Source organism: Mobula hypostoma, chromosome 20 (assembly GCF_963921235.1).
Source record: "Mobula hypostoma chromosome 20, sMobHyp1.1, whole genome shotgun sequence".
NCBI lineage: Eukaryota > Metazoa > Chordata > Chondrichthyes > Myliobatiformes > Myliobatidae > Mobula > Mobula hypostoma.
In genome coordinates this window covers 56,851,737-56,879,048 of record NC_086116.1, presented here as the reverse complement: position 1 = coordinate 56,879,048, position 27,312 = coordinate 56,851,737, and the positions used below count along the sequence as shown (strand labels likewise).

The 27,312-nt window shown below is 40.2% G+C and overlaps 1 protein-coding gene across 1 annotated transcript in view; it reads left to right on the top strand.

Moving 5' to 3' along the window:
• The window catches only part of snd1 (staphylococcal nuclease and tudor domain containing 1), a 952,477-nt gene that overhangs the window by 18,047 nt on the left and 907,118 nt on the right, over nt 1–27,312 (top strand). Inside the window, exons 3-8 of the mRNA XM_063072967.1 lie at nt 9,949–10,069; nt 10,706–10,787; nt 12,124–12,284; nt 13,785–13,876; nt 17,503–17,661; nt 19,696–19,802. Of these exons, the coding sequence (XP_062929037.1) occupies nt 9,949–10,069; nt 10,706–10,787; nt 12,124–12,284; nt 13,785–13,876; nt 17,503–17,661; nt 19,696–19,802 (722 nt within the window). The remainder of the gene's footprint in view (nt 1–9,948; nt 10,070–10,705; nt 10,788–12,123; nt 12,285–13,784; nt 13,877–17,502; nt 17,662–19,695; nt 19,803–27,312) is intronic.

The window sequence follows — 27,312 nt, the reverse complement described above, 5'->3', positions numbered from 1 at the left end:
CTTCCTTCTCCCATTTTGTTTTAATGCATGAAGTTGAGTGTGTTTTAAGATTTGACAGATCCTTATACACGGATCCTTGAAATGATTCTCCTACCACTATCTGAATTATATGCTTTTCCAAACAGTTCTATCAAACATGTACTTGCCTCGGTTACATTTTTCACCCTCCTATTAACATAATGTCACATCTGCAAATACGATTTTTAAAAAAATCTTGTTTTTCTAATAGGTCTTTCTTTTTAAGCATTTCAAAACTGAGCAGTGTTCCTTCTTTCGTTATATTGCATAGAACTGTTATCCTTTTAGAGTCCAGCCCTTAAATCTAGCATCCAGTTTATTCTGCGGAAAATCTGAGTCATATGCACACCATTTAGGAATTACAATATCTCCCTCTAGTTGTCTAGTTTATACTTTATAATAGTTTTCCATATTTTAAGAGTCCATTTCACCCAATGGGTTAGCAATAGTATTTATAAAACTTTCTAGGTTGTTATCAGCCAAAATTGCCTGTATGGGGATGGAAGGTATCTTCTCCTCAATGTTTTTCCCTTGAGCGTCGTATGATGGGTTGCACCAGCATATCACCGCTCTCATCTGTGCTGCAAAATAATAATCTCTAAGAGAAGAATGGCCCCATCCTCCCCTTTTCCTTGGCTAATTGCAAAGTTTTGAGACGAACTCTAGGTCGTTTACCTTGCTATATATACCTTGAAAACATTTTGTGCCATTCATTGAATTGATTTTGGTTAATCTCTGTTGGTCGGGTCTGAAAGAGATATAGTAGTCTGGGCAATATATTCATTTTAATGGATTCAATCCTTGAACTGAGACTAAAAGAAAGGAATTAGATTCCATCTTATGTCTTGATTCAGTGTTGTTTTTATATATGACAATCCATTGGTGAGGTCACATTCTGAGGTTAGTTAATTGCCACAGTGGCATTTAAATTCAGGTCCCTGTCAGGTCTTCGAATTTAGTTTAATTTTTGCGGTGGGCACTTTCAAGTTTTCTGTAGGCTAGCGTTCAGCGGATTGGAGAGACCCCACAGACTGGCTTTGAGAAATGTTGGCATTTGATTATCTATTACCACAGTAGTATCTAGTTCTTCTGCCCACTTTTGACACCTGCAATGCAGTTGGAGCTGTTTTGGCTTGAGCTCTTATTTATTTTCTGTAACTCACGACATCCAGATGACCTGTCTTCTGCTGCCAATTTATTAGGGCTTTAAAATCTTGGGTTTCTGCAAAACAGTCTAATTTTTCAATTTTATTATTTTCACTTAGTGGAATTAAGCACATTGTTCCTTGTATATAACAAAAACAAAGCATGCTGGAAGTTCTGTGCCGAGTAAGCACATCGGGAGAAAGAGAAACTGAGTTTGTATTGTTATCAGTTTGAGAACAGTTATCAAGGAGGAGAGAATGAGGGTGTTGAAGGCCTGCAGCCCAACCTGTTTCAACACTGCTGTGTCAAAGGCATCAGCACCTCTGCCTTTCCTCTTGAGGGAGGGTTACATAATTGTCTTTTATAGCTTGTCACAGCAAGCTGAAGAGTAGTGCAGTCAAAGACTTGTGTTCAATCCTGATCTTGGGTTCTGTATGAAATTTGCATTTTCTCCCTGTGACTACATAGATTTTTTTTAATGTGCTAGTTTCCTTCTACACTGCATTGGCCACTAAATTATCTGCAGTGTATAGGGGATTTGGCAAGAATGTGGAGAGTGTTTTAAAGATTTGTGTGGGATTAGTGGAATGGGTGGTTGATTTTAAGAATGGACTTAATGGGCTAAAGGGCTTGGTTGATCCTGACCCAAATTGTGACATGAGAACCACTTCACTGCTGTGTTGATCATTGATGGAGGAAGAGGTTTACTGGGGAATGCATGCTTTAGGTAGAAATGGTCTGAGAGCATTTCCTCCACGCCCCCCCCTGCATTTTCTAACTCCGATTCCTCAACTTTTTTCGTTTCTCCAGTCCTGATTAAGTGTCTCAGCCCGAAACGTTGACTGTACTCTTTTCCATAGATTCCTGGCCTGTTGAATTTCTCCAGGATTTTGTGTGTGTTGCTTGGATTGCTAGTATCTGGCTATTTTCACTTTGTGACATCATCTGAAGTAGTTATCAGTTTCTAATTTGCTATGTAATTCATTTACCTTGAGAAGGTTTTCCTGTTATGGTCGAGGGAAGACGTGTGACATTCAGTTAGTGGTGATGGCAGCCTTGACGGGTTTAGGTTGGTTTTGCATGCTGTGTTCTTGATTTGGCAATTTGTGCCTCACTGAGGAATGCAAGAACGCATTTAAACCAGTGAATCGGAATGTGAAGGATAAATTCTGATTATTTGTTCAGTATAATTTGGTTTTGCAGCGCAATTTTTTTTTGAATTTTGAAGTATGGGGATGTGGGTAGTGGAAAAAAACATAAATTACTGTGTTGCTTTGTAAGAACCATGTCTCTTTGCTATTTGGAAAACTTTTGTTGAAGGAAAATATTTTTCTACTGTTTGCTGTTTGTATTACAACTCCTATCTTTTGTGGATGACTTTTGATATCCTGTCTGGTGTTTGCTGCACTCCTTGCCTAAATTTACAGTATCTACTGTTTTGAATGGGCCACACTAAAACTGTCTTGTTGCCACAGCCATAAGTAGTTGTATTGTGGGAATGAAAGCATCCCATCAGCATTTTGTTTTAAATGACTGTTGTCTTACTCTGGAGTCACAGAATTTTTGTTTAACTGTTTAATTGGCTCGAGATTGCTGGTCTCTTTCAAAGGAAATTATGTAGTTCGATAGAATTTAGTTGGCTAAATGTTGTCTAAATTTTGATTTGTGCAGTTGTCTCAGAATTTTTTTTTAATTGACAACTTAGACCATAAGATATTGGAGCAGAAGCAGGCCATTCGGCCCTTTGAATGTGCTGCACCTTTTGATCATGGGCTGATCCAATTCTTCCAGTCATCCCAACTCCCCTGCTTTAGTCCCAAACCCTTTGATGCTAATCAAGAACCTATCTATATCTGCCTTAAATACACTCGATGACTTGGCCTCCACAGCGGCTTGTGGCAACAAATTCCACAGATTTACCACCCTCTGTCTAAAGTAATTTCTCTGCATCGCTGTTCAAAAAGGACGTCCTTCGATCCTGAAGTCATGCCTTCTTGTCCTAGACTCCCCTACCATGGGAAATAACTTTACCATATCTAATCTGTTCAGGCCTTTTAACATTCGGAATGTTTCTATGAGATTCCAGTTCATTCTCTTGAACTCCAGGGAATACAGCCCAAGAGGTGCCAGACGTTCCTCATACGGTAAAACTTTCATTCCTGGACTCATTCTCATGAATCTTCTCTGAACCCTCTCCAATGTCAATATATCCTTTCTGAAATAAAGAGCCCAAAACTGCACACAATACTCTGTATAGTCTCACGAGTACCTTAGAGAGCCTCAACACCAACATCTAATGAGGTATATTTTATACCCCTTGAAATGAACGCCAACATTGCTTTCACTTTCTTCACGACCGACTCAACCTGGAGGTTAACCTTTAGGGTATCTTGCACAAAGACTCCCAAGCCCCTTTGCATCTCTGCATTTTCAATTCTCTCCCCATCTAAATAATAGTCTGCCTGTTTATTTCTTCCACCAAAGTGCATGACCATACACTTTCCAACATTGTATTTCATTTGCCCATTCCCCTAAACTATCTAAGTCTCCGCAGACTCTCTGTTTCCTCAACACTACCTGCTCCTCCACCTATCTTTGTATCATCAGCAAATTTAGCCACAAATCCATTAATACCATAGTCCAAATTATTGACATACATCGTAAAAAGCAGCAGTCCCAACACTGCTCCCCTGTGGAACTCCACCGGTAACCAGCAGATAGCCAGAATAGGATCCCTTTATTCCCACACTTGGTTTTCTGCCGACCAGCCAATACTCCACCCATGCTAGTAACTTCCCTGTAATTTCATGGGCTCTTATCTTGCTAAGGAACCTCATGTGCAGTCCCTTGTCGAAGGCCTTTTGAAAATCCAAGTACACCACGTCTATTGCATCTCCTTTGTCTACCCTGCTTGTAATTTCCTAAACTTCCTAACCGGAACACCACAGTCTGTGTGGATTGGTGATAACATATCCTTCTCGCTGGTGATCAACGCTAGCACACCTCTGGGTCTGTAGCCCACGTGACTGTGTGGCTAGGCATAGCTCAAATACCATCGACAAATTTGCTGTCAGTACAACTAGTGTTGGTAGAATCTCAGGTGGTGACGAGAAGGCGTGCAGGAGTGAGATATGCCAGCTAGTGGAATGGTGCCACAGCAACAACCTGGTACTCAACGTCAGTAAGATCAAAGAGCTGATTGTGAACTTCAGGAAGGATAAGACAAAGGAACACATACCAATCCTCATAGAGAGATCAGAAGTGGAGAGAGTGAGCAGCTTTAAGTTCCTCAGTGTCAAGATCTCTGAGGATCTCACCTGGTCTCAACATATCGATGTAGTTATAAAGAAGGCAAGACAGCAGCTATACTTTATTAGGAGTTTGAAGAGACTTGGTACGTCAACAAATACACTCAAAAACTTCTATAGTTGTACCGTGGAGAGCATTCTGAGAGGCTGCATCACTGTCTGGTATGGAGGGGCTACTGCACCGTACCAAAAGAAGCTACAGAAGGTTATAAATCTAGTCATCTCCATCTTGGGCACTAACCTACAAAGTACCCAGGACGTCTTTAGGGAGTGGTGTCTCAGAAAGGCAGCATCCATTATTATGGACCTCCAGCACCCAGGGCATGCCCTTTTCTCACTGTTACCATGAGGTAGGAGGTACAGAAGCCAGAAGGCACACACTCAGCGATTCAGGAACAGCTTCTTCCACTCTGCCATGTGATTCCTGAATGGACATTGAAGCTTTGGACACTACCTCACTTTTTTTAATATATAGTATTTGTTTTTTGCACATTTTAAAAAATCTATTCAATATACGTAATTGATTTACTTGTTTATTATAGTTTTATTTTTTTTTCCTCTCTCTGCTATATTATGTATTGCATTGAACTGCTGCTGCTAAGTTAACAAATTTCATGTCACATGCCGGTGATAATAAACCTGATTCTAATTCTGAATTGCAGTAGGTTAGTCAGGCAGGATTTTCCTTTCAGGAAACCATGCTGGCTTTGACCAGGTACTCTGTAATCTCATCCCTAACAATCGATTTCAACAACTTCCCAACCACTGATGCTAGGCTAACAGGTCTATAGTTTCCTTTTTGCTGCCTCCCACCCTTCTTAAATAGCGGAGTAACATCTGCAATTTTCTATTCATCCAGTACAATGCCAGAATCTATCGATTCTTGAAAGATCATCGTTAATGCCACCGCAATCTCTCCAGCTACTTCCTTCAGAACCCGAGGGTGCATTCTGTCAGGTCCAGGAGATTTATCCACCCTCAGACCATTAAGCTTCCTGAGCACCTTCTCAGTCGTAATTTTTACTGCACAAACTTCACTTTCCTGAAACTCTTGAATGTTCGGTTTACTGAAGACCGATGCAAAATACGCATTCAGTTCCTCTGCCATCGCTGCATCTCTCATGACAATATCTCCAGTGTCATTTTCTATTGATCCTATATCTACCCTAGAATCTCTTTTACCCTTTTATATACTTAAAAAAGCTTTTAATATCTTCCTTAATATTAGTCGCTAGCTTCCTCTCATTATTCATCTTTTCCTTCCGAATGACCTTCTTAGTTTCCTTCTGCAAGTTTTTAAAAGCTCCCCAATCCTCTATCTTCCACTAGCTCTGGCTTCCTTGTATGCCCTCTGATTTGCTTTTAATTTGGTTTTGACTTCACTTGTCAGCTACGGTAGTGTCCTTCTTCCCTTTGGAAAATTTCTTCCTATTTGGAATATATCTGTCTTGCACTTCCCTCATTTTTTTGCAGAAAGTCCAGCTATGGCTGCTCTACTGTCCTTCCTGCTAGTGTCCCTTTCCAGTCAACTTCGGTCAGTTCCCCTCTCATGCCATTGTAACTTCCTTTATTTCACTGAAATACCGACACGTTGGATTTTAGTTTCTCCTTCTCAAAGTTGAAGGTGAACTTGATCATATTGTGATCACTGTTCCTTAAGGGTTCCTTAACGTTAAGCTCTCTTATCACCTCCGGATCATTGCACGGCACCCATTCCAGCACTGCAGGTCCCCTTAGTGGGCTCAACAGCAAGCTGTTCTAAAAAGCCATCCCTCAGACATTATACAAATTCTCTCTCTTGAGGTCCAGTACTGGCCTGGTTTTCCCAATCCAATTTCATGTTAAAATCCCCAATGATATCATAACATTGCCCTTCTGACATGCCTTTTCTATCTCCAGCTGTAATTTGTAATCCACATCCTGGCTGCTGTTTAGAGGCCTGTATACAACTGCCATTAGGATCCTTTTACCCTTGCCATTTCTTAACTCAATCCATAGAGAGTCTACACCTTCCAATCCTACGTCATCTCTTTCCAATGATTTAATATGATTTCTTATACACAGAGCCACACCACCCCCTTTTGCCTACTAACCTATGTTTCTGATACACTGTATATCCTTGGACGTTCAGCTCCCAATGGCAGCCATCTCTTAGTCAGGTTTCAGAGATGGCCACGTCATATTTGCCAATCTGTCGTGAATTTCAAGATCGTCCATTTTATTCCTTATGCTGCGTGCATTCAAATACAACACTCTCAGTCCAGTATTTGTTGCTTTCTGTTTTAACTGCACCACACCTCTATTGCCCTGTAACTCATGCCACTGGCTTTGATTAAGCCTCATTTGCCTGTTCTTTCTATAATCTCTGTTGCACGCTATCTTTGATGTATTTCTGTTTTCCCCTTCTTCAGCCCTATCACTCCAGTTCCCGTCCTCCTGCCAAATTAGTTTAAACCCTCCCTAACAGCTCTATTAAATGTGCCCACTAGGATTTTGGACCCCTTTGGGTTCAGGTGTAACCTGTCCTTTTGTACGGGTCATACCTCCTCTAGATGAGGCCACAATGATCCAGGAATCTGAATCCCTGCCCCCTACACCAGTCTCTCAGCCACATATTAATATGCCTGGTCGTGCTATTCTTGCACTCGCTAGCTCGTGGCACAGGCAGCAATTCTGAGATTACTATCCTAGTGGTCCTGCCTTTCAGCTTCCTACCTAACCCCTGCATTCTGTCTTCAGGACCTCCTCCCTTTTTCTACTAATGTCATTGGTACCAATGTGTACCAAGACTTCTGGCTGTTCACCTTCTCCCTTCAGAATACTCTGCACCTGATCTGAGACATCCTGTACCCTGGCACCTGGGAGGCAACACACCATGCGGGTGTTCTATCAATGGGAAAAGTTAGTTTGTTCTCTATGTAGATTTTTTAGATTGCCTGTGTCTGAAAATGGCAATTGCACCTATATAAGAAAATTACAGAAATTTACTAGCCTCTTCATCTTAGTGAAGGATTTTTGGTAGAATTTTTTTTTGTGGTCAAATATCTGAATTGTTGGATCTTGCTTATTTGAAATGTAAGGGTAATTTCATTAAAGGAGGTTCCATTCATCTTTGTCTTTTACACATTGTACTTGGAGAATCTTTATTATCAAATGAAGGATCAGAGACTCAAAACATTGGCTGTCTTTTCAGTGATGCTACCTGACTCAAATTTACCAGCATTTTCTATTTTGTTTCAGATTTCCAACACTTGTAGTTTTCTAAATTTCATTGTCAAATGAAATTCCTCCTTTTAGTCCTAGGATTGTGCCCTGAGGAGCTCCTGGTTGGAAATGCATTTACTCTTCGTAAATAGAATCTTGTGTTTAATCTGAGCAGCCAGATATAGTCTTAAAACAGGTGTTATGATTTCAACTGCTTAACTAGAATAATGATTGTTCTTTGTTATATCTGTCTGAATTAGTGTGTGAATGTATCACAGATGCCTAGCACTAATTTTAAGAGGCACATGGAAGGGTATGTGCTGTGTTTTTGGCAGGTTTACATTTCAGGCAAGCAATTAGCTGAGCATTTTGTCATTTTTGGCCTTGGTTGAACGATTACTGTAGAATATTAATTGTTAAATTCAGTTGCAAGGATTATTTGCACATGATTTGCTGTATCAGAATATATTAAAATATTCTGTTTAAATACTCCCTGTCATTAAAGCATTTTGCCAGGCAGTAGAATCAAATTCCACACTTTTAGATGGATTTTCAGTTGTTGTGGAGGTTGTATTCACTGAGTCTTGATTTGAAAATGTGTTGAAAGTGGCAAGTTACTCCCTTGGAGGAAATAAAGATGTAATTATGTATTTGGTATCGGCTGTATTCTGCTTCAGAGCAGCTGTCCATTAGCTTGGCCTTTTGGCTGATGATGGCTTCAAGTACCTGGAAAAAATGGGGGAAAACGTAAAGGACTACAAGCTGTTTTCTAAACTACTGTACTTGACAGTACAAAATGTTTATTTCACCATGTAGTTGTAATTATTATATAATGTGGATGAATATTCTGTTATTGGGCACTAATTATGTATATTTGCTGCTGTATATTTGTGGGGCTTTGTGTGCTGTGCATATTGTTTCTCTGAGGAGGTAAGTAGTCTTGGATGATTCATTTGAGTTCTGTAAATACTCTATGGTTTTAAAAGTAAATCTGATATTTGTGGCTTGTTATTTATAACATTTTGGTTTTCTTGATATATACTGAATATAGTTAAGAGTCTTTGAGTCAAGTTTTTTTTAAAAAAAAGTTAAATTGCAGCTTTGAGATTGTTGGAGGTGAAGAATGCTGGTCAAGTGCGCTCCTTGGCTGTTAGAAAAGATGTGTGAGCATTTGATAAAAATCGTGGAAGGTACTTCATATGTGAGTCAGTCAGGGTCATCCACAGTATCTGATACTCCTGATGCAGCCCCTCGACACCAGTGAGAAATGATGCAGATTGGACTGCTTCATCAAACCTCCACTCCATCTGCCACAAAAAGCAGGATCTCCAGTTGGTTTCCCCATTTCAACGCAACTTCGCAGTTCCTTCTGACACGTCTGAACATGGCCTCCTCTACAGCCATGCTAGGAGCAAACACAATTTGGAGGAGCAACTCCTTTATTCTGTCTGGGTAGCCTCTAACCTGATGACATAAACATCAATTTCTCTAACTTTCGGTAATTCCTTCTTCCCCCTTCCTCCTGCCTTTTTCCATTCCCCATTCTGGTTACCTTCTCGCCCCTTCTCACCTGCCTGTTATCGCCCTCTGGTTTCCCCCCTCTTTCCTTTTCCATGGTCCACTGTCCTCTCCTGTGATTCCTCCTTCAGCCCTTGCCTCTTCCATCTGTCCAGCTTCTTACTCCATCCCCCCACCACCCAGTCACCTTCCACCTCACCTGGTGGTTTGACCTATCACCTGCTAGCTTGTACTCCCCCTCCACCCTTGTCGTGGCTTCTGCCCCCATTCCTTTCCATTACTGATGAAGGATCGTGGCCCAAAATGTCAATGGATGCTGCCTGATTTGCTGAGTTCCTTAGCATTTTGAGTGTGTTGCTCAAGATTTCCAGCCTCCGTAGAATCTCGTGTTTGTGTCAGTCTTAGAACAGGTTTATCCCCTTCGGGTCCAGAAGCTATGATTGTACTTTGGCTCTGTAGCTGAGCACATCTGGTTTTGTTTTCATTTTGAGATGAAAATGCCACACTTATTAGTGAATAATGCTGTTTGTTAACTAACAAGCTGCTTTATCCCATAACATGTTATGATTTAATATAGGAAAAAATAATTAGGATCTGATCATTAAACCTTAAGAGTTTAAAAAAATTTTGTGTGAGTGATTTGTAGAGTTGCTTTTCAAAGGAATTTGATTATTTTCTTGTCTTCCTTTTGTTATTTTGTGAATCTCTTAATAGTATGAATTCTTGTTTATGACTGTTTTTATGCTTTGTTTAGCCTTGGGCCTGGCCAGCTCGAGAGTTTCTCAGGAAGAAACTGATTGGGAAAGAGGTGTGTTTCACAGTGGAGTACAAGACTCCCCAGGGTCGTGAATATGGAATGGTTTACCTGGGAAAAGGTCAGATAATATTCTAACCAATTGTAGTTATTGAATGAACAGTGATGGGTAGGCTTATTTCTGTCTTAGCCACTGAATGCTCGAAGAAAAAAAATCGAGTTAATATATATATTCAAACGGAGTAAATTTATCAAGAAATTGTACTTTAATCTTGCTGCCTAATAATTCATGTCCAAATAATAGGCTGACTTAACAAATAAACTCTCCTTGGGCTTCAAGTCAGATACAGGTAGCTCGAGAAGAGTTTGTTATCTATGCCGGGAATCTGGCTCCTTTTCTGTAAATTTTCAGGGTGAGAGAGGTTGAGAAGGTGGCAAGGGAATAGAAGTTTTTTGAGATACCCTAGACTATTGCTTTGATCTTCTAAAAGTTAGTTACTGGAAGTTTCTGCTTTACCATAACTCCTTCAGTTTTGTAGTTTGATAATTTAAAAGTAATTGAAAAGGCTAGGAGCAAAAGTGATAGAATTGTGCTAGGTGTGGGGAAATTACTTTTCTTTAATGCCTGGGGAACTCTTCTGGGAGGGAATGAGTAAAACCTATTTGAGTGAATCGTTATTAAAGGATTGTTTTCCAGTTTACTGCTTTCTGAATTGATGCACCAAATTTATTCTGATTTTTATTTTTGGTTATTCAGATACAGCAGGCGAGAATATTGCAGAATCATTATTAACTGAGGGATTAGTTGCAGTTCGTAGAGAAGGCATTCGAGGAACCAAGTGAGTACAATATACACAAGAAAAGCAATTTCTAATGAACTTGAAGAAGCTGAAGATCAGTTGTGCTTGTTTATGTCCATCATAATTGATTAAAGTAGTAATTCTTCAGGGGCTTAAATGAATTTTCAAGTTCAAATTTAATAATCATTCAACCATACACATGAATACAGCAAAATGGACGAATGTTCCTCCAAGGCCAAGGTGCACTAACAGTCGCATGCAGCACATACTTATGATAGCAGAAAATCATACAGTTACAAAACTAGTCTCCAACCTAGCACTGACTCCAGCTCTTCTCCCACACTGGCTGTGGCGTCTCCTTCCCTCAGTTGCAGTGGCCAGTCTTATGGCATGAGGGCCTGGTGCACCCAACAAAAGAGGCTGTGCAACTCCCCTGCCATTGGTCTCTCCAATGAAACAAACTTATAGTATTTTACATTACCAATATCCACAGGGTCCTGCGATCACAAGAAGCACCAACGTATTTTGTAATAAATTTAGCATTTTCTTTAATTTTGCAGCAGACATAATTTGGATTGAACGTGCAATATCTTCAATAAGATTTTACTTTTATATCTAGGGCATTGAGGATGATAAGACTAGTATTCATCTACTGTTTCCTATCACTGTGTTAGCACTTCTGTCTAGTTAAGGTCAGTTATTCAAGTGTTTGGATTAGGCTTCTAGCTATGATTCCTAATGCACATCTTTGTTGGTTGAATAAAATGAATTGCATTTCAAAAACTGAATTTGTGTTAAAAGTGTGAAGGAATAATATGTTTGTTTTTTTTTAATATGTTTCATTGTGGTAATATTGGGCCCAATCTCATCAGCTGCTGCTGAACGAACGGTTTTGGCTGTTCCTATATAACCAAGTGCTGCATTTGTGCAAATTTTTGTTTATATGTACACTTGTCATTCCTTTTATTACTAGACTATAACTGGAGTTAAATGGCCAAGCCCAATCAGGCTGAGAAATCTGCTTCAGCAACCATGTCGGTCAGAACTGGTATAGGATTAGAGGCCCCTTTCTTTTAACAGAGATTCTTGCATAAATTCTTTGCATAATATGAATTACAGAGTGGTGGCATTATGAATTTTGGTATCTCTTGATAAGCTCCTCTGAGGCTGAAGCCATCCATGTTCTACTGAGGTGTGGTTTGTTGATATTTTTATTCTATTTCTATTTGCTGGGTTTATCACAGTCTCTTGCAGGAAACAAGTAGAGAATGAGGAGTATGCTGCTCTTCATGTTGGAGGCTGATAAATGGGCTTTTGTCTGAAGAACCATTTTTCAAAGTCTAGAATCTGTTAATTGTGTTGTTTTCATTCTTAGTCCTGAGCAAGCCAGACTTTGTGAACTGGAGGATCAAGCGAGAGCGGCTAAGAAAGGAATGTGGGGCGATGGTGGTGGTTCTCATACTATTCGTGATCTTAAGTACACCATAGAAAATCCTCGCCATTTTGTGGACTCCAATCATCAGAAACCAGTTAATGGTTAGTTGTTTTGTCTACTATGCCTTTTATCTTTTTGAGTCCTAAATTGCACTTAATAGTTATTGGAAATAGTGAGTCAGACAGCATCAGCTGAGGGAAGAATGGAGTTAACATTCAAAGTGATGCTCTTTCAACAAACAGCGAAAGATTATGTACTTGAATTGCTAAATTTCTCATTTCACAGACGTTGACTTACCTGATGCATTTCTTTTGCAGTATTTCCTCATTTCAGATTTGCAACAAGTTGTATTTTTGGACACTTTGGGAGGGGGGAGAAAGAAGATTTTTATGTTTTTTGTGTTGTAGGTAACTAACATGACCTGGAGTTAATAATGGGGACTAAATGTGTAATGATAATTCAGCTTTTTCCTTGTCAGTGTATAGAGACATAAAGTAGTTATATAGTTTGTAGTGCTGATGTGTTCATTAGACATCCAATTTGGAGGTTGCTTCACTGCAGTGGGGATTAAGAGATGTGGTTTATTTGTATAGAGTAAGACACCAGTTCTCTTGTATGGGCAATGGGAACAATGGTAAAATCTATGGTAATTTCTTTTGAGTTGTCCACCCTGTTGGGTGCTGTCTTTCTTTGATTCTGTTATGGTTCTTGCATTTATTGAGTATGCCCCAAGAACATTTGGACTGCGTGAGTTGGAACGCTTCCATACCAGATGCAGCAATTCAGATCGGATTTACTATACTCCATCAGGGTAGATCTGTAGAGTCCCTCAAAAGCAGAGGTAGGGGAGTATGCCTCATGAGCAACTCTTCTTGGTGCACAAATATATCAGTGCTGTCCCAATCCTACTCACCAGACCTGGAATATCTAGCAGTTAAATGTCCTCCTTTTTACCTACCGCGGGAGATCTCTGAAATCATTTTGGTAACAGTATACATTCCATCTCAGGCCAATGTCAATCAGGCTTTAGATAATCTGAGCAATGGAATCATATTGGAGGTGGGTAATTGTGAAACTGAGCAATTAGTGTGTTTGTTTAATACTGTTTTTGCAAACAACTCTCTCTAGCCTTGCTTCAGGCTGATTAAATTTTAGTCTCCAGCTCTATTATTGGTTCTCGTGCTCTTCTATCCACTTGTTCATTGATTAGTTGATCATGTTGTCTGTCCATCTATTCTCCTTGTCTTCCTTGATTAATATTTTCAGAGAAGTATTAGTTTAATATGAACTCGATAGCAGTCCCCATCCTACCTCTTGAACTTCCTCTAACTATCATTTGTTTTAAGGTGAATGCTTCCATCCCTGTTGCCAGTTTACAGCAGTTTTATCAGCTGTCTGGAGATGCACCCAGTAGAAGTTACAGTACAAGTCTCTACATCTTTGTTTTATTGGAGTACCCTTCCTGATTAACATTTTGTCATAGCTTGTCTTATTCAGTCTTTATGTTCTAGAAAATGGTTTAGTGTTCTACCTGAAAAGTGTTACTCTGAATTTAGTTTGTTCAATGGATGCATTTGATTTTTATTTTTCTCTGTACACAGCTGTAATTGAGCACGTGCGAGACGGAAGTGTGGTGAGAGCTTTGTTGCTGCCTGACTACTATCTGGTGACGGTGATGCTTTCAGGTGTCAAGGTAGAACTTCAGAACAACATTATTTTCTACTGAAGTAATTATATTGATTTGTGTGCGAAGTTGTACTAATTTCCAAGCTGGATGCGACTGATTTTATAAAACACTCTAGAATCGATCTCTAATTTCCCAGTATGTTGCCACTATTAATTTGTTCAATCACAATTTTAATGTTTCTGGCTGTCAATCTGCGATACTACCTTTTTCAGCAGAACCAAAGTACTGTTGATGCTGAGGATCTGAACTTAAAACCCATGAGGGTGGGGGGGGGTGGGTTGTTGGCGAGAATTATTAATATTTCAGGTCAGTGAATTGATTTTGTTGCCTCTGAATTGTTCTGACCAATGGGCATTGATCTGAAATGTAAATGTTGCACAACAGCACATCATACCTTCTAATTAAACTACCATTAAGCACTATTTTGGAAGTGATGTTAGAAGCCAGTATAAAATTTTAAAATATCTGAACTCAAATATTTTTAGACTATCAGTTTTCTCCCTGTCCCACATTCTATTTGATCTACTCTCCACAAATGGGGTATTTCTTATTTTGTTGAGTTATTTGTAGGATGAATGGTCCATTGAGAATGTATATGCACTTTGTAATCCTTGGAGTTTTAATGTTTTTTTTTGACATGATCTTGTTGTTCGGGGAAAATCAGCTAGAGGAAATGTATCCAGCTGTACAGCCACCTTTAGGAATTTTTTTTGTAACTGCCTGGAAAATTGTCTAATTGTATTGTGGAATTAAAATAACCTTTTGAGTAGAATTAAAAAAAAATGTCCAGATGTGAGAGTATACCAGTAGTGAGCAGATGTGCGGAACCACGTCCAAGCACAATGGAAATCCTTCTGATGGAGGTAACTAATTGGATTTCCTCCCCAAAATATTTTTCTCTTCTAGTTCTGACGGAGGAAGCAGAGGGATTAGATATCTTGTGAAGGGGCCAGGAAACGGATAACTGTAAAAAGGACACAGTAGCATTGTTAATAAAGCTTTTAGTTTGAATAATCAAAGTAAGATATTCACATGTATAATTAAAAAATGAAATGGCAAACAAGGAGGATCTATTCCATGTAGAGAGGCTGGTTACTGGGGACCAAACATTTAACGTAATTGGTAGAAGGAAAGCAAATTGCAGACTTTTTTTTCACCTAAAAGATGTTTGAGTGAGGAGCAACCTGAAAGGTCAGAGTTTGAAAGCCTCATTGCGTTGAAAAGGTTAATGATAACCAAGTTCAGTAAGCTCTTAGCATAGAGCTGGCTGGGAAGCACAATTGACTGAAGTACATTTTGTATTAGCCAGAACACCACCTATGACATAAATTACTGATTCTGTGACATTTTGTTCCCCATCACCCCTATCCTTGCTGACTCTGCTGTCTTCCAGTTCGTCATTGTGCTGATTCTAGATGAAGCAAGACATCACCATTTTAAATTACTATTTCTCATCAAACCTCTTTGCATCTGCAATTTTCTGTGACCCTTCCATTTCTGGTGTTTTGATCATGGATGAATTCCATTGCTCTATTAGCAACTACTGCTATCAGCACCTGAAACGTAGTCTCTAGAATTTCCTCCCCAAAACACTTCACACTGCCAGTTTGAAATTTTGATCAAGAATATGCTTATTTTTCCTAATTTCATTTTGTGGCTCTTAAGATTTTTATTTTGAGTTTTATTTCTGCGTTTTACTATATTAAAAGTTCTGTAAGTGCAAACTGTTGTAGATACATGATTTCCTATTACCAGTCTGAGTCACTTCCTAATGAAATATTAAATACCTACTTGATGTGCATTGTTTTAAAGTATTATCTTGGTACCACTTGCCATTGCCATCACTACATTACTGATGTGGTATCTGCTTAGATATGTTTAGAGCAATAACCTTGTATCCCAGAGGCAAAAATGCTGTAAGCTGAAGTAAGTTCACGATTGCCCACTGACTGCCATATGCATAATGTATTTCTAGGTCTCTGAAGTTAATCGAATCAAATTTTTGTCACACTAATGTGGGTACAGCTATAAGACTAGAATGTATTAAGAATGCTTTGGACACAACTCTATAGCTCTTTCTGCTGTTGATATCTAGTACTGTACAAAAGTCTTGGGCACAGACATATAGCTATGGCACATAAGACTTTTGTGTTGTCTTTCCAGTGATTAAGTAACATTTAATACTGCTGAGCTAATACAAAGCTAAGTATTCTTATTTCTGTTTCCCAACCACATTCCTATCTTAACCAATGTATATTACTTTGCAAAAGTCTAGCTATATGTGCCTGAGACTATTGCAGAGTACTGGATGTAAGTATATTTTAAAAACATAGAAAACCTACAGCACAATACAGGCCCTTCGGCCCACAAAACTGTGCCGAACATGTCCTTACCTGAGAAATTGCCTAGGATTACCTATAGCCCTTTGTTTTTCTGAACTCCATATACCTATCCAGGAGTCTCTTAAAAGACCCTATTGTACTCACCTCCACCACCGCCGCCAGCAGCCCATTCCATGCACTCACCACTCTCTGCATATTTAAAGAAAAAAAAACAGAAACAACTACTTACCCCTGATATTTCCTCTGTACCTACTTCCAAGCACCTTAAAACTGTGCCCTCTCGTGCTAGCCACTTCAACCCTGGGAAAAGGCCTCTGACTATCCACACGATCTATGCCTCTTATCATCTTATACACCTCTATCAGGTCAGCTCTCATCCTCCGTCGCTCCAAGGAGAAAAGGCCAAGTTCACTCAACCTATTCTCATAAGGCACGCTCCCCAGTCCAGGCAACATCCTTGTAAATCTCCTCTGCACCTTTTCTATGGTTTCCACATCCTTCCTATAGTTAGGTGACCAGAACTGAGCACAGTACTCCAAGTGGGGTCTGACCAGGGTCCAATATAGCTGCAACATTACCTCTTGGCTCCTAAACTCAATCCCACTATTGATGAAGGCCAATGCACCATATGCTTTCTTAACCACAGAGTCAACCTGTGCAGCAGCCTTGAGTGTCCTATGGACTTGGACCCCAAGATCCATCTGATCCTCCACGCTGCCAAGATTCTTACCAATAATACTATATTCTGCCATCATATTTGACCTACCAAAATGAACTACCTCACACTTATCTGAGTTGAACTTCATCTGCCATTTCTCAGCCCAGTTTTGCATTCTATCAATGTCCCGCTGTAACCTCTGACAGCCCTCCACACTACCCACAACACAATCTTTGTGTCATCAGTAAATTTGCTAACCTATCCCTCCACTTACTCATCTAGGTCATTTATAAAAATCACAATGAGTAGGGGTCCCAGAGCAGATCCCTGAGATACACCACTGGTGACCAACCTCCATGCAGAATATGACCCGTCTACAACCACTCTTTGCCTTCTGTGGGCAAGCCAGTTCTGGATCCACAAAGCAATTTCCCCTTGGATCCCATGCCTCCTTACTTTCTCAATAAGCCTTGCTGAAATCCATATACACTACATCTGCTGCTCTACCATCATCAATGTGTTTAGTCACATCCTCAAAAAAATTAGATCAGGCTCGTAAGGCATGACCTGCCTTTTGCAAAGTCATGCTGATTATTCCTATTTTGACTATTAAATTTACTTGCCTTTTATAGTGCCCAACATTCAAACGTGAAGCCGATGGGACAGAAACACCAGAGCCTTTTGCAGCTGAGGCAAAGTTTTTTACAGAATCACGTCTTCTACAGAGGGATGTCCAGATCATCTTGGAGAGTGTGCAGAATCAAGTCATTCTGGGCACCATTCTTCATCCGGTAAGTCTTGTAAAATGGGCAGAATGAACAAAACCTTCAGTCTGTGGTGTGTATATACCATCTGTGATGCCTTATTAAACTGCACATTTACATGCATATGGTTTAATTCCAACCATTACTTGGCTATTCATGTATATGTCTCTGCTTAAACATTGCTATTGTATCTGCTGTCAGCACTTGCCCAGGCAGTTTTGTTGCAGGCACCTACCACTCTTTTTTATAAGAAAGTTGACTCAAAGGCCTTCACTTTAAATCTGTGCCCCTTAATCCTTAAATATTTGCACACAGGATACCTTAGATATTTTCGCCGAGTGGGGAGATAAAGACTTATCTACCTTATCAACCCCTCATGATTTTACATACTTGTGTGAGATCATGCTCTTGGCCTCCGATGCTTCAGAAAAAGCAATCCAAGTCTGTTTAGCCTCTGAAGGAAATGCTGTCTAATCCAGGCAGCATTCTGCTGAACAACTTCTGTACCCTCCCCAAAGTCCCCACTTCCTTTATTGTAGTAACCAGAAATGCACAATATTCCAAGTGTGGCCTAACCGAAGTTTAGGGACTGTGCCCGTTCAGGTATGTCTTGACCCGGCACTGCAGAGTCAACATGCCATCTTGGAGTCTTGATGCAGATGCTGTATAGAATCATCTGTCTAACCCCCTGTCTAAAGAGTCCCCATCACTGTTGCTCTAGTCCTTGACCTACCCTGCTGCACAGTAGAGCTATTTGTGGTGTCACTGATCTGGTTGCTGCAGTTATTTTCTCCTGAGGCTAGTCTCCTAACGGTATCTGAAGTCCCATACTTATTTGAGAACAGCCAGGGAGACTATTCCACTACCTGCTTGTCTTTCCTGGCCGTCACCCATCTATCTGACTGAATCTTTGGTGTGACCATCTTCCTGTCATCCTTAACTTTAAAACTCTGATGCTTGCATGCTCCTCATTTAGTTTAACTGCCCCTCCAACTGATCCAATAGGCCTGAGAGAAGCTACAGATGAAGACATTTCCTGTTGGGGACACTTGAACACCCATAATCTCCTATGTCTCATGGAAAGAGCATAATGTCAATTACTAGTGACTATATTATTTGAAAAACTATATTTAATTGTCTTGATAATGGAGAAGATCTGCTGTCCTTTCCCAGACTGGCTTGTATTTGAATTCAGTTCCATATGCGTAACAAACCACTGGTTCCAGAGATAAATAACCAAGAGCATTAAATGGCAGTCTAACTTGTGATACAATAATGCCGTAAGAGGTTGATAGAATTTTTTTTTGCTCTATATCATCATATTTCCTCAGCACTTGTTGACTTTATTATTGCAACACCTATATGCCGCTTTAAAATTGGTATTGTTCAAAAGTGGTGTAGATTATTATTAGTTTAGATTAATTTTTATTATGTTGTATTGTCATTGTTTCCTCAGTGACAACTGGAGTCTTGTAATTTGTAGATTATGTGGTTTTGTGCTGCTGCTTAAGAATTTAACTGAGTGCTATGTAAGCTTGCCAGTTCTAACAAGACTGGGGCTCTCTGCATGGGAGTGGATGCACCAGGAGGTGTTTGTTCTTGTACTCCCTGATGCATCACATTGATATGTAGAGGTACTGCATTTGATTATTTAAGAATCTGTCTCCTTGGCAGCAAGATTGAAATCTACTCAGTTCTGCCATCTGCTGGGTGTAGCAGCTTAATGTACTAAGAAAATATTCTGCCTCTAAGTGTGGGTAAGGCAGGAGGAATATAGGGTGAAGACGTGTGCCAATTTACAGCTGGGAGAAACAGTGGAACACTTTCAATGCCTTTGAGGGTGTGCTTTCAGTGAAGGGATAAACAAAAGATTAAATGAGGGTGTTCCTCTTGCTGCTGTGTGTTCAGAGTATGGCTGCACCAGACTTTGCTTTTTAAAAGAAATGTACGAGTATGCAACAAATGCAGCAGTGTAAGGCACTGCCCGCTGTTCTGTTGGATGGTATATCTAGAATAATTGCTTTTTAAAAAAAAAACTGGTTCTTTTAATTCCTTCCACAGAATGGTAATATCACAGAGCTACTGCTTCGTGAAGGATTTGCTCGATGTGTTGACTGGTCAATTGCAGTTTACACTCAAGGTCCTGAAAAACTTCGAGCTGCTGAAAGGTAAATTGACTGTGAATTGGGTAATTGAAAATATTGTATGCAAGTCAAAACTTGGGCATAATATTAAGACTGAAATGATTTGACAGCATGTATTTAGACTAAAAATATTTTTTCTTGTTTTACTTGGAGCAATTACTTTTACAAAGCAATCAGATGAAAATAACAATAGAAGCAGAACCCTCAAGTTATTTTTACAGACTACTTGTAAAGTCTTCCTGAATTAAGAAATAATTTATTAAGTTTCAAGTAGTTGATATGGATTTTTCGTGAGTCTTGGTATATTCCTACATGACAGGTTAAGAAATGAAAAGTCTTTGAGATTCAAATAAAAGTGCCAAATTGGATCCATAGTTGGTTTATTAGCAAATTATTGATGTATACTTGTCCCTGGAAAACTAAGGCCACATGGTTCAGTGCTTGGGCCCTTGCATTTTGTGGTATTTTGGACAGGCGAAAGAAGCTTGCAGCTGATACAGAAAAAAAGTAGCTAAGTCATTAAAGTGAGGAGGAAATCTTTAGTATATGTGTAGCTTCCAAACGGGTTTTGCCAGAACTGAATAGCGATTAGACAATGGCTTGTCTTATAGTATACTTTTCTTCTCAGCGTTTTGTCTGAAAGAACTCAATGCACTGGAGAAAGTGCATAAAAGGTTAATTAAGTTGTTTATAGAACTATGAAATTGTGCTCACGAGGGAAGATGGATAAAGTAAGATTTTCTTTTGCATTTTGTGGCTTGGGAAAGATTGAACTGTGGTATGTAAAAGTGATGTTCCAAAACAGATGGCCCATTTCCCTGTTTATACTTTATTGTCACCAAACAATTGATACTAGAACGTACAATCATCACAGCGATATTTGATTCTGCGTTTCCCGCTCCCTAGAGTACAAATCGATAGTAAATTAAATTATAAATCATAAATAGAAAATGGAAAGTAAGGTAGTGCAAAAAAACCGAGAGGCAGGTCTGGACATTTGGAGGGTACGGCCCAGATCCGGGTCAGGATCCGTTCAGCAGTCTTAACACAGTTGGAAAGAAGCTGTTCCCAAATATAGCCGTACGAGTCTTCAACTCTGAGCCTTCTCCCGGAGGGAAGAGGGACGAAAAGTGTGTTGGCTGGATGGGTCATGTCTTTGATTATCCTGGCAGCAGTGCTCCGACAGTGTGCAGCGTAAAGTGAGTCCAAGGACGGAAGATTGGTTTGTGTGATGTGCTGCGCTGTGTTTTTTGCAAGAGATCAAAAACCAGAGGGGTGAGATTGTCATGTATCAAAGCAGTAGAAGGTAGATCAGGAAAAAGATTTCCACCCAAAGAATGGTAGCTATCTGAAGTGTACTGTCTGAGAAGGTGGCAAAGGCAGACATATTCATTGTTTTAAATCCTAGTAAGTGTACTTGATAAAATGACTCGCTGTGCAGTGAATGTAGTGTTGGAAAGTGACATTAGGTTGTCATGGATGTGTTAGGCTAAATGACTTCTTTCAGTGTTGTAAATTTTCATATATAAATGTGCCTTTTTTTGTTGATCTGGAATAGTGAAGTTCAAGGGGGGCCTATCAGCTGAGTTAACTGCATGTTGTTGTTTTGATTTCAGTAGGAAGTAAGTGTGACTTTTTGAGTGTGCTCTTGGGCATTTCCTTGGTGTCTGGTGCTTCTTCACTGAGGAAGGAAGACTACTCATTTGAATCAGTTATTGGAAGTTGGTCAAGGCAATGGGCAGCTGAGGATGCTGTGTTGGGTTTTAAGAATTGCCACAGGAGATGGAGAACATAGAAATCTGAGTCATTTTGAAATTCCAGCTTTATTTTGTTTAGTTCTTTTCCCTTTGCTCCCCATCAGTCATTAGATTTTTTTCACTTTTTGGAAGCAACTACACCTCAAATCTCATGAGCTTGCCAGTACTGGGAGGAAGTGTTTGCTGAATGAGTGGGAAGTGTTGATCTTGTGTTATGTATGTGCAAGGGGACAAATGATGTTCTTTGAGATTGGCTCAGCATCAATATTGTAAAATCTTTTGAAATTGGTTCTTAACTCTTCTCCTTTCAACTGGAGTAAGTTTTAAATTTGATACTGTTGTCTTAAGATGAGCTTTGTAATGTTGTGTAGCAATACACGTTGGTTCCAGTCAAAACTCTTGGGCAGGAATCAGCAGAACCAAAGGTTGTGTAGTTAAATTTGTGTTGAAATACTCGTGTCAGGCAGTGGCTTTGAGTGAAACTGGTTGCCTTTCATCAGGACTGGGTAAAGTTCAGAAACGGGTTATTAAAGATACCTTAAAAGTGGTGATTAAGTTGATGTTTTACATTTGTGGCCTTGATAAGTGGGAAGGAAGAGGGTAAAATGTTGGGAATGATAACTCATGGTTTCAATGAAGAATGCCTTGAGAGGAGGAAAGACATGAAAATAAAGGAGTAAACTAATATCCTCAAGAAGAATAGTCCTTTTGGGATTTTAACATGCAGAGGAAAAGAAAGTATTTGTATGGTGACACAAGGGTCTCAGTCCCAAATGTTTATTTATTTCCGTAGATGCTGCCTAACCTGCTGGAGTTCCTACAGCATTTTGTGTGTGTGTTGTGACTCTGGATTTCCAGCATCTGCAGACTCTGTGTTTGTGAATTATGTGGTGACATGTGAGAATGTCAGGAAATGTGGAGGTGGATGAGGTGAAAGAGGATAGTCTTGTTTTTGGGAGAGTGATGCGAGAGTGGAGATGCTGGAAATAGAACTGGCAGAGTTGAGGGACTGTGTTGGTTTGGAATCTCCAAAGGCATTGTTAGAATAGGTGGTGTGCAACGAAGGGGAATTGAAGGGAAATGAGTAAAAAGCAGAAAATTTGAACAGTTATTTTAAGATGCTGAGATTAAAATCTTAAGTGGAAAATTCCTGAAGCAAAATACAAGGAGGGAATAGTAACTAAGTAATCTGTACCATTGCAGGAAAGGTGCTAAGTAAGGGGTGCCAGCTTCCTCACGGCAGGGATATTGATATTGTGATCTGTCGAAGTTCCCTGGCTTCTAGAAATGACTGGTCCATGGATGGGGAAGATTTAGAGTGACATTGGTCCAAATACACGCAAATGGGACTTGCTCAAAAAGACTCCTTTGTTGGTATGGATGGGTTGGCCAAAGCTTCTGTGTCTATGCTATGTAGTACTAATTCTGTAACCTAGTAGATTTGCGAAGCATAAATGTAACTCTTTAGGAAAGAAGGGCAGTAGGTGAAAGTGGTCAGCATTGCCATTGCTATTGAACGTTCTTGGAATCACTATTTTTGAAAAAGTACAGTGGAGTGTGGTTAATTGGGACACATCGGAGCTAATCCATTTTGACCCATTTAAAATGGATTTTAATTGCGCTGTCTGAGTTAACTTGAGTTTCATGGAAATTGTTAAAAAGCCATAAAAAGACTGCCATTTAACTGAGTAACAAATTGTGTATTTAGATGAAATACGAAACAAATTGGGACACTACCAATACAACTGGTGGTCGTCAGTCATATGACAGAACACCTGTGCGGAGAGTTTTTAAAGTGGAAAAGCTGTTGCATTGAAATCTTGGTTGCAGTGGGTGAACATGACTACTTATGAGCCTTGAAATGCCCTTTATTCTCCACGGAGCATTGCAAAATGTCTGTCTTGACCCTTGGATCTCACTGCTGATCTCATCTGCCCTGTCTGCTGGAGCTGACTTCACATACTAGGAAAGACATACGCTTATTTCACCAGGAGATGAGACACCAGCTACGCTTACGTGGTTTAGCCCATTTGTTGAAGCATTGTGCTGGGCTGTGGACAAACAGCCATTTGGGGCCACAAGTATAAGCTGAGAGTCTCGTAGGGACTGAAGGTAACATTCAGGATGCTTGTTGATACCTTCAAATGTTTTGTAGTTCCTAACTTTAAGAATGAAAGCATTTTGTTTTAACTCTTGACTGTTTCTGACATTTCCAAGCTTGAATTATTGAAATTGCAGTGATCAAAACAAATTTTCCTTGAAACACAGTGTATAGTCTAACGGCTACATAAATGCTAGTTAGAAACTGTTTGGCAACAGTTTCCTGCCCCAATTAAGCGGCATAGTGTCCCAAATAAAGGGACTCCCAGCTATTTGGTTGATTAGTTTTTGTTCTTTAAAGATTTTCCCGAATAAGTGACTGCCCTGATTAGCTGATGGCTAAATTAAATGGAATCCTTTGTATTTGTATTTGAGCTATTTATGAAGTTCTTTTGAGACATCAAGCGACGTGAGTACGGGGGAATGGATGGATGAATGTGCTTGTAAACACTAGAGATCCTGCATATGCTGGATATCCAGAGCCACACACACAGAATGATGGAGGAACTGAGCAGGTCATGCAGCATCTATGAAATTAAATAAACAGTTGACATTTTGGGCAAAGACCCTTCCTCGGGACTGTATAGGAAAGGGGAAGATACCAGAATAAAAAGGTGGGGGAGGGGAAGGGGGATAGCTAGGAGGTGATAGGTGAAGCTCAGTGGGTGGTAAAGGTCAGAGAAGAAGGAATCTGATGGGAGATGAGAATGGGTCGTGGGGGAAAGGGAAGAAGGAGGAGCACCAGAGGGAGCTGGTAGGTAGGTGAGGAGAAGAGGTAAAAGGCCTGAGTGGGGAATAGAAAAGAGGGAAGGGGGGAAAAATACTGCAAGGAGAAATCTATAATCATGCCATCAGGTTGGAGGCTCGCCAGGTGGAATATGAGATGTTACTCTTCCACCCTGAGGCCATGTCGGAACAGGAATGGGGATAGGAATTAAAGTGGTTGGCCACCAGGGAATTCTGCTTTTTGCAGGTGGAGCCGACGTGGCCAACAAAGCAGTCAACCTTGGGTCTTCCCAATTTAGAGGAATTTGCATTAGGAGCATTGGATGCAATAGATGACCCTGACAGATTCACAGGTGAAGTGTTGCCTCACCTGGAGGGACTATTTGGGGCCCTAAATGGCGGTGAAAGAGAAGGTGAATGGGCAGGTATAGCATTTCTGTCAGGAGGGAGAGTAGTGGGGAGGGACAAATGGACAAGAGAATCAGAGGAAGCGATCCGAGCAGAAAGTGGGGGGTTGGAGCTGGGGATTGTAAAGATGTGTTTGGTGGTAGGAGCCTGTTGAAGGTGGCAGAAGCTGTGGAGAATGATGTGTTGGATGTGGAGGCTCAAGAGGAGCTGTGTCACTGTTAAAGGGGCAACAAGTTAGGGTGAGCACCAGTGTCTGGGAAATAGAGGAGATGTGGGTGAGGGCAGCATCGATGATGGAGGAAGAGAAACTTTCTTTGGAGGACATTTCTGATGAACTGAAAAGAAAGCGTCGTCTTGGCATGCCCCAAAGACAAAGGAACATATGAAAGGGATTAGCAGGAGGCCGGGTGAGCAGAGATATAGTTAAGATAGCTGCGTCAACACGAAATAATCTGCAGATGCTGGGGTCAAAGCAACACTCACAACACGCTGGAGTAACTCAGTTTGGACAGCATCTGTGGAAACGATCAGTCGAGGTTTCGGGCCTTTATAGAACCTCGGCCCCTTCCCCCTACAGTCCTGACGAAGGGTTCCGACCCGAAACGTTGACTGATCGTTTCCACGGATGCTGTCCGACCTGCTGAGTTCCTCCAGCATGTTGTGAGTCTTAATAAAAGATGTCAGTAGACAGTTTTTCTCGATAGATGGAGAAAGGGAAGAGAAATGGAGCAAGTGAATTTAAGGGCAGGGTGGAAGTTGCAGGCAAAGTTGAAGAAATTGATGAGCTGAGCATGGGTGCATGAAACAGCATCGGTGCAATTGTCAGTATAGTCTAGGAAGAGTTGGGGAGCATTGCCGCAGAAGGATTGGTATATGGATTGTTCTGTGTAGATCACAATGCCATTAGTTTCAATATAATTATGGAGAAGGATAGGACTGGACCTAGGGTTGAGATTTTTGATTGGAGATAGGCTAACTTTGAGGAGATGCGAAAGGATTTAGAAGGAGTGGATTGGGACAATTTGTTTTATGGGAAGGATGTAATAGAGAAATGGAGGTCATTTAAAGGTGAAATTTTGAGGGTACAGAATCTTTATGTTCCTGTTAGGTTGAAAGGAAAGGTTAAAAGTTTGAGAGAGCCATGGTTTTCAAGGGATATTGGAAACTTGGTTCAGAAAAAGAGAGAGATCTACAATAAATATAGGCAGCTTGGAGTAAATGAGGTGCTCGAGGTACATAAAAAATGTAAAAAGAATCTTAAGAAAGAAATTAGAAAAGCTAAAAGATGATATGAGGTTGCTTTGGCAAGTAAGGTGAAAATAAATCCAAAGGATTTCTACAGTTATATTAATAGCAAAAGGATAGTGAGGGATAAAATTGGTCCCTTAGAGAATCAGTGTGGACGGCTATGTGTGGAGCCAAAAGAGATGGGGGAGATTTTGAACAATTTCTTTTCTTCCGTATTCACTAAGGAGAAGGATATTGAATTGTGTAAGGTAAGGGAAACAAGTAGGGTAGTTATGGAAACTATGATGATTAAAGAAGGGGAAGTACTGGCGCTTTTAAGGAATATAAAAGTGGATAAGTCTCCGGGTTCTGACAGGATATTCCCTAGGACCTTGAGGGAAGTTAGTGTTGAAATAGCAGGGGCTCTGACAGAAATATTTCAAATGTCATTAGAAACGGGGATGGTGCCGGAGGATTGACGTACTGCTCATGTGGTTCCATTGTTTAAAAAGGGTTCTAAGAGTAAACCTAGCAATTATCGGCCTGTGAGTTTGACATCAGTGGTGGGTAAATTGATGGAAAGCATTCTTAGAGATGGTATATATAGTTATCTGGATAAACAGGGTCTGACTAGGAACAGGCAACATGGATTTGTGCGTGGAAGGTCATGTTTGACAAATCTTGTTGAATTTTTTGGAGGTTACTAGGAAAATTGAGGGTAAAGCGGTGGATGTGGTCTATACGGACTTCAGTAAGGCCTTTGACAAGGTTCCACATGGAAGGTTAATTAGGAAGGTTCAATGGTTAGGTATTAATATTGAAGTAGTAAAATGGATTCAACAGTGGTTGGATGGGAGATGCCAGAGAGTAGTGGTGGATAACTGTTTGTCAGGTTGGAGGCTGGTGACTAGTGGTGTGCCTCAGGGATCTGAACTGGGTCCAATGTTGTTTGTCATTTACATTAATGATCTGGATGATGGGGTGGTAAATTGGATTAGTAAGTATGTAGATGATACTAAGGTAGGTGGTATGGATAATGAAGTAGGTTTTCAAAGCTTGCAGAGAGATTTAGGCCAGTTAGAAGAGCGGGCTGAAAGCTGGCAGATAGAGTTTAATGCTGATAAGTGTGAGGTGCTACATTTTGGTAGGATTAATCAAAATAGGACATACATGGTAAATGGTAGGGCCTTGAGGAATGCAGTAGAACAGAGGGATCTAGGAATAATGGTGCATAGTTCCCTGAAGGTGGAATCTTTTGTGGATAGGGTAGTGAAGAAAACTTTTGGTATGCTGGCCTTTATAAATCAGAGCATTGA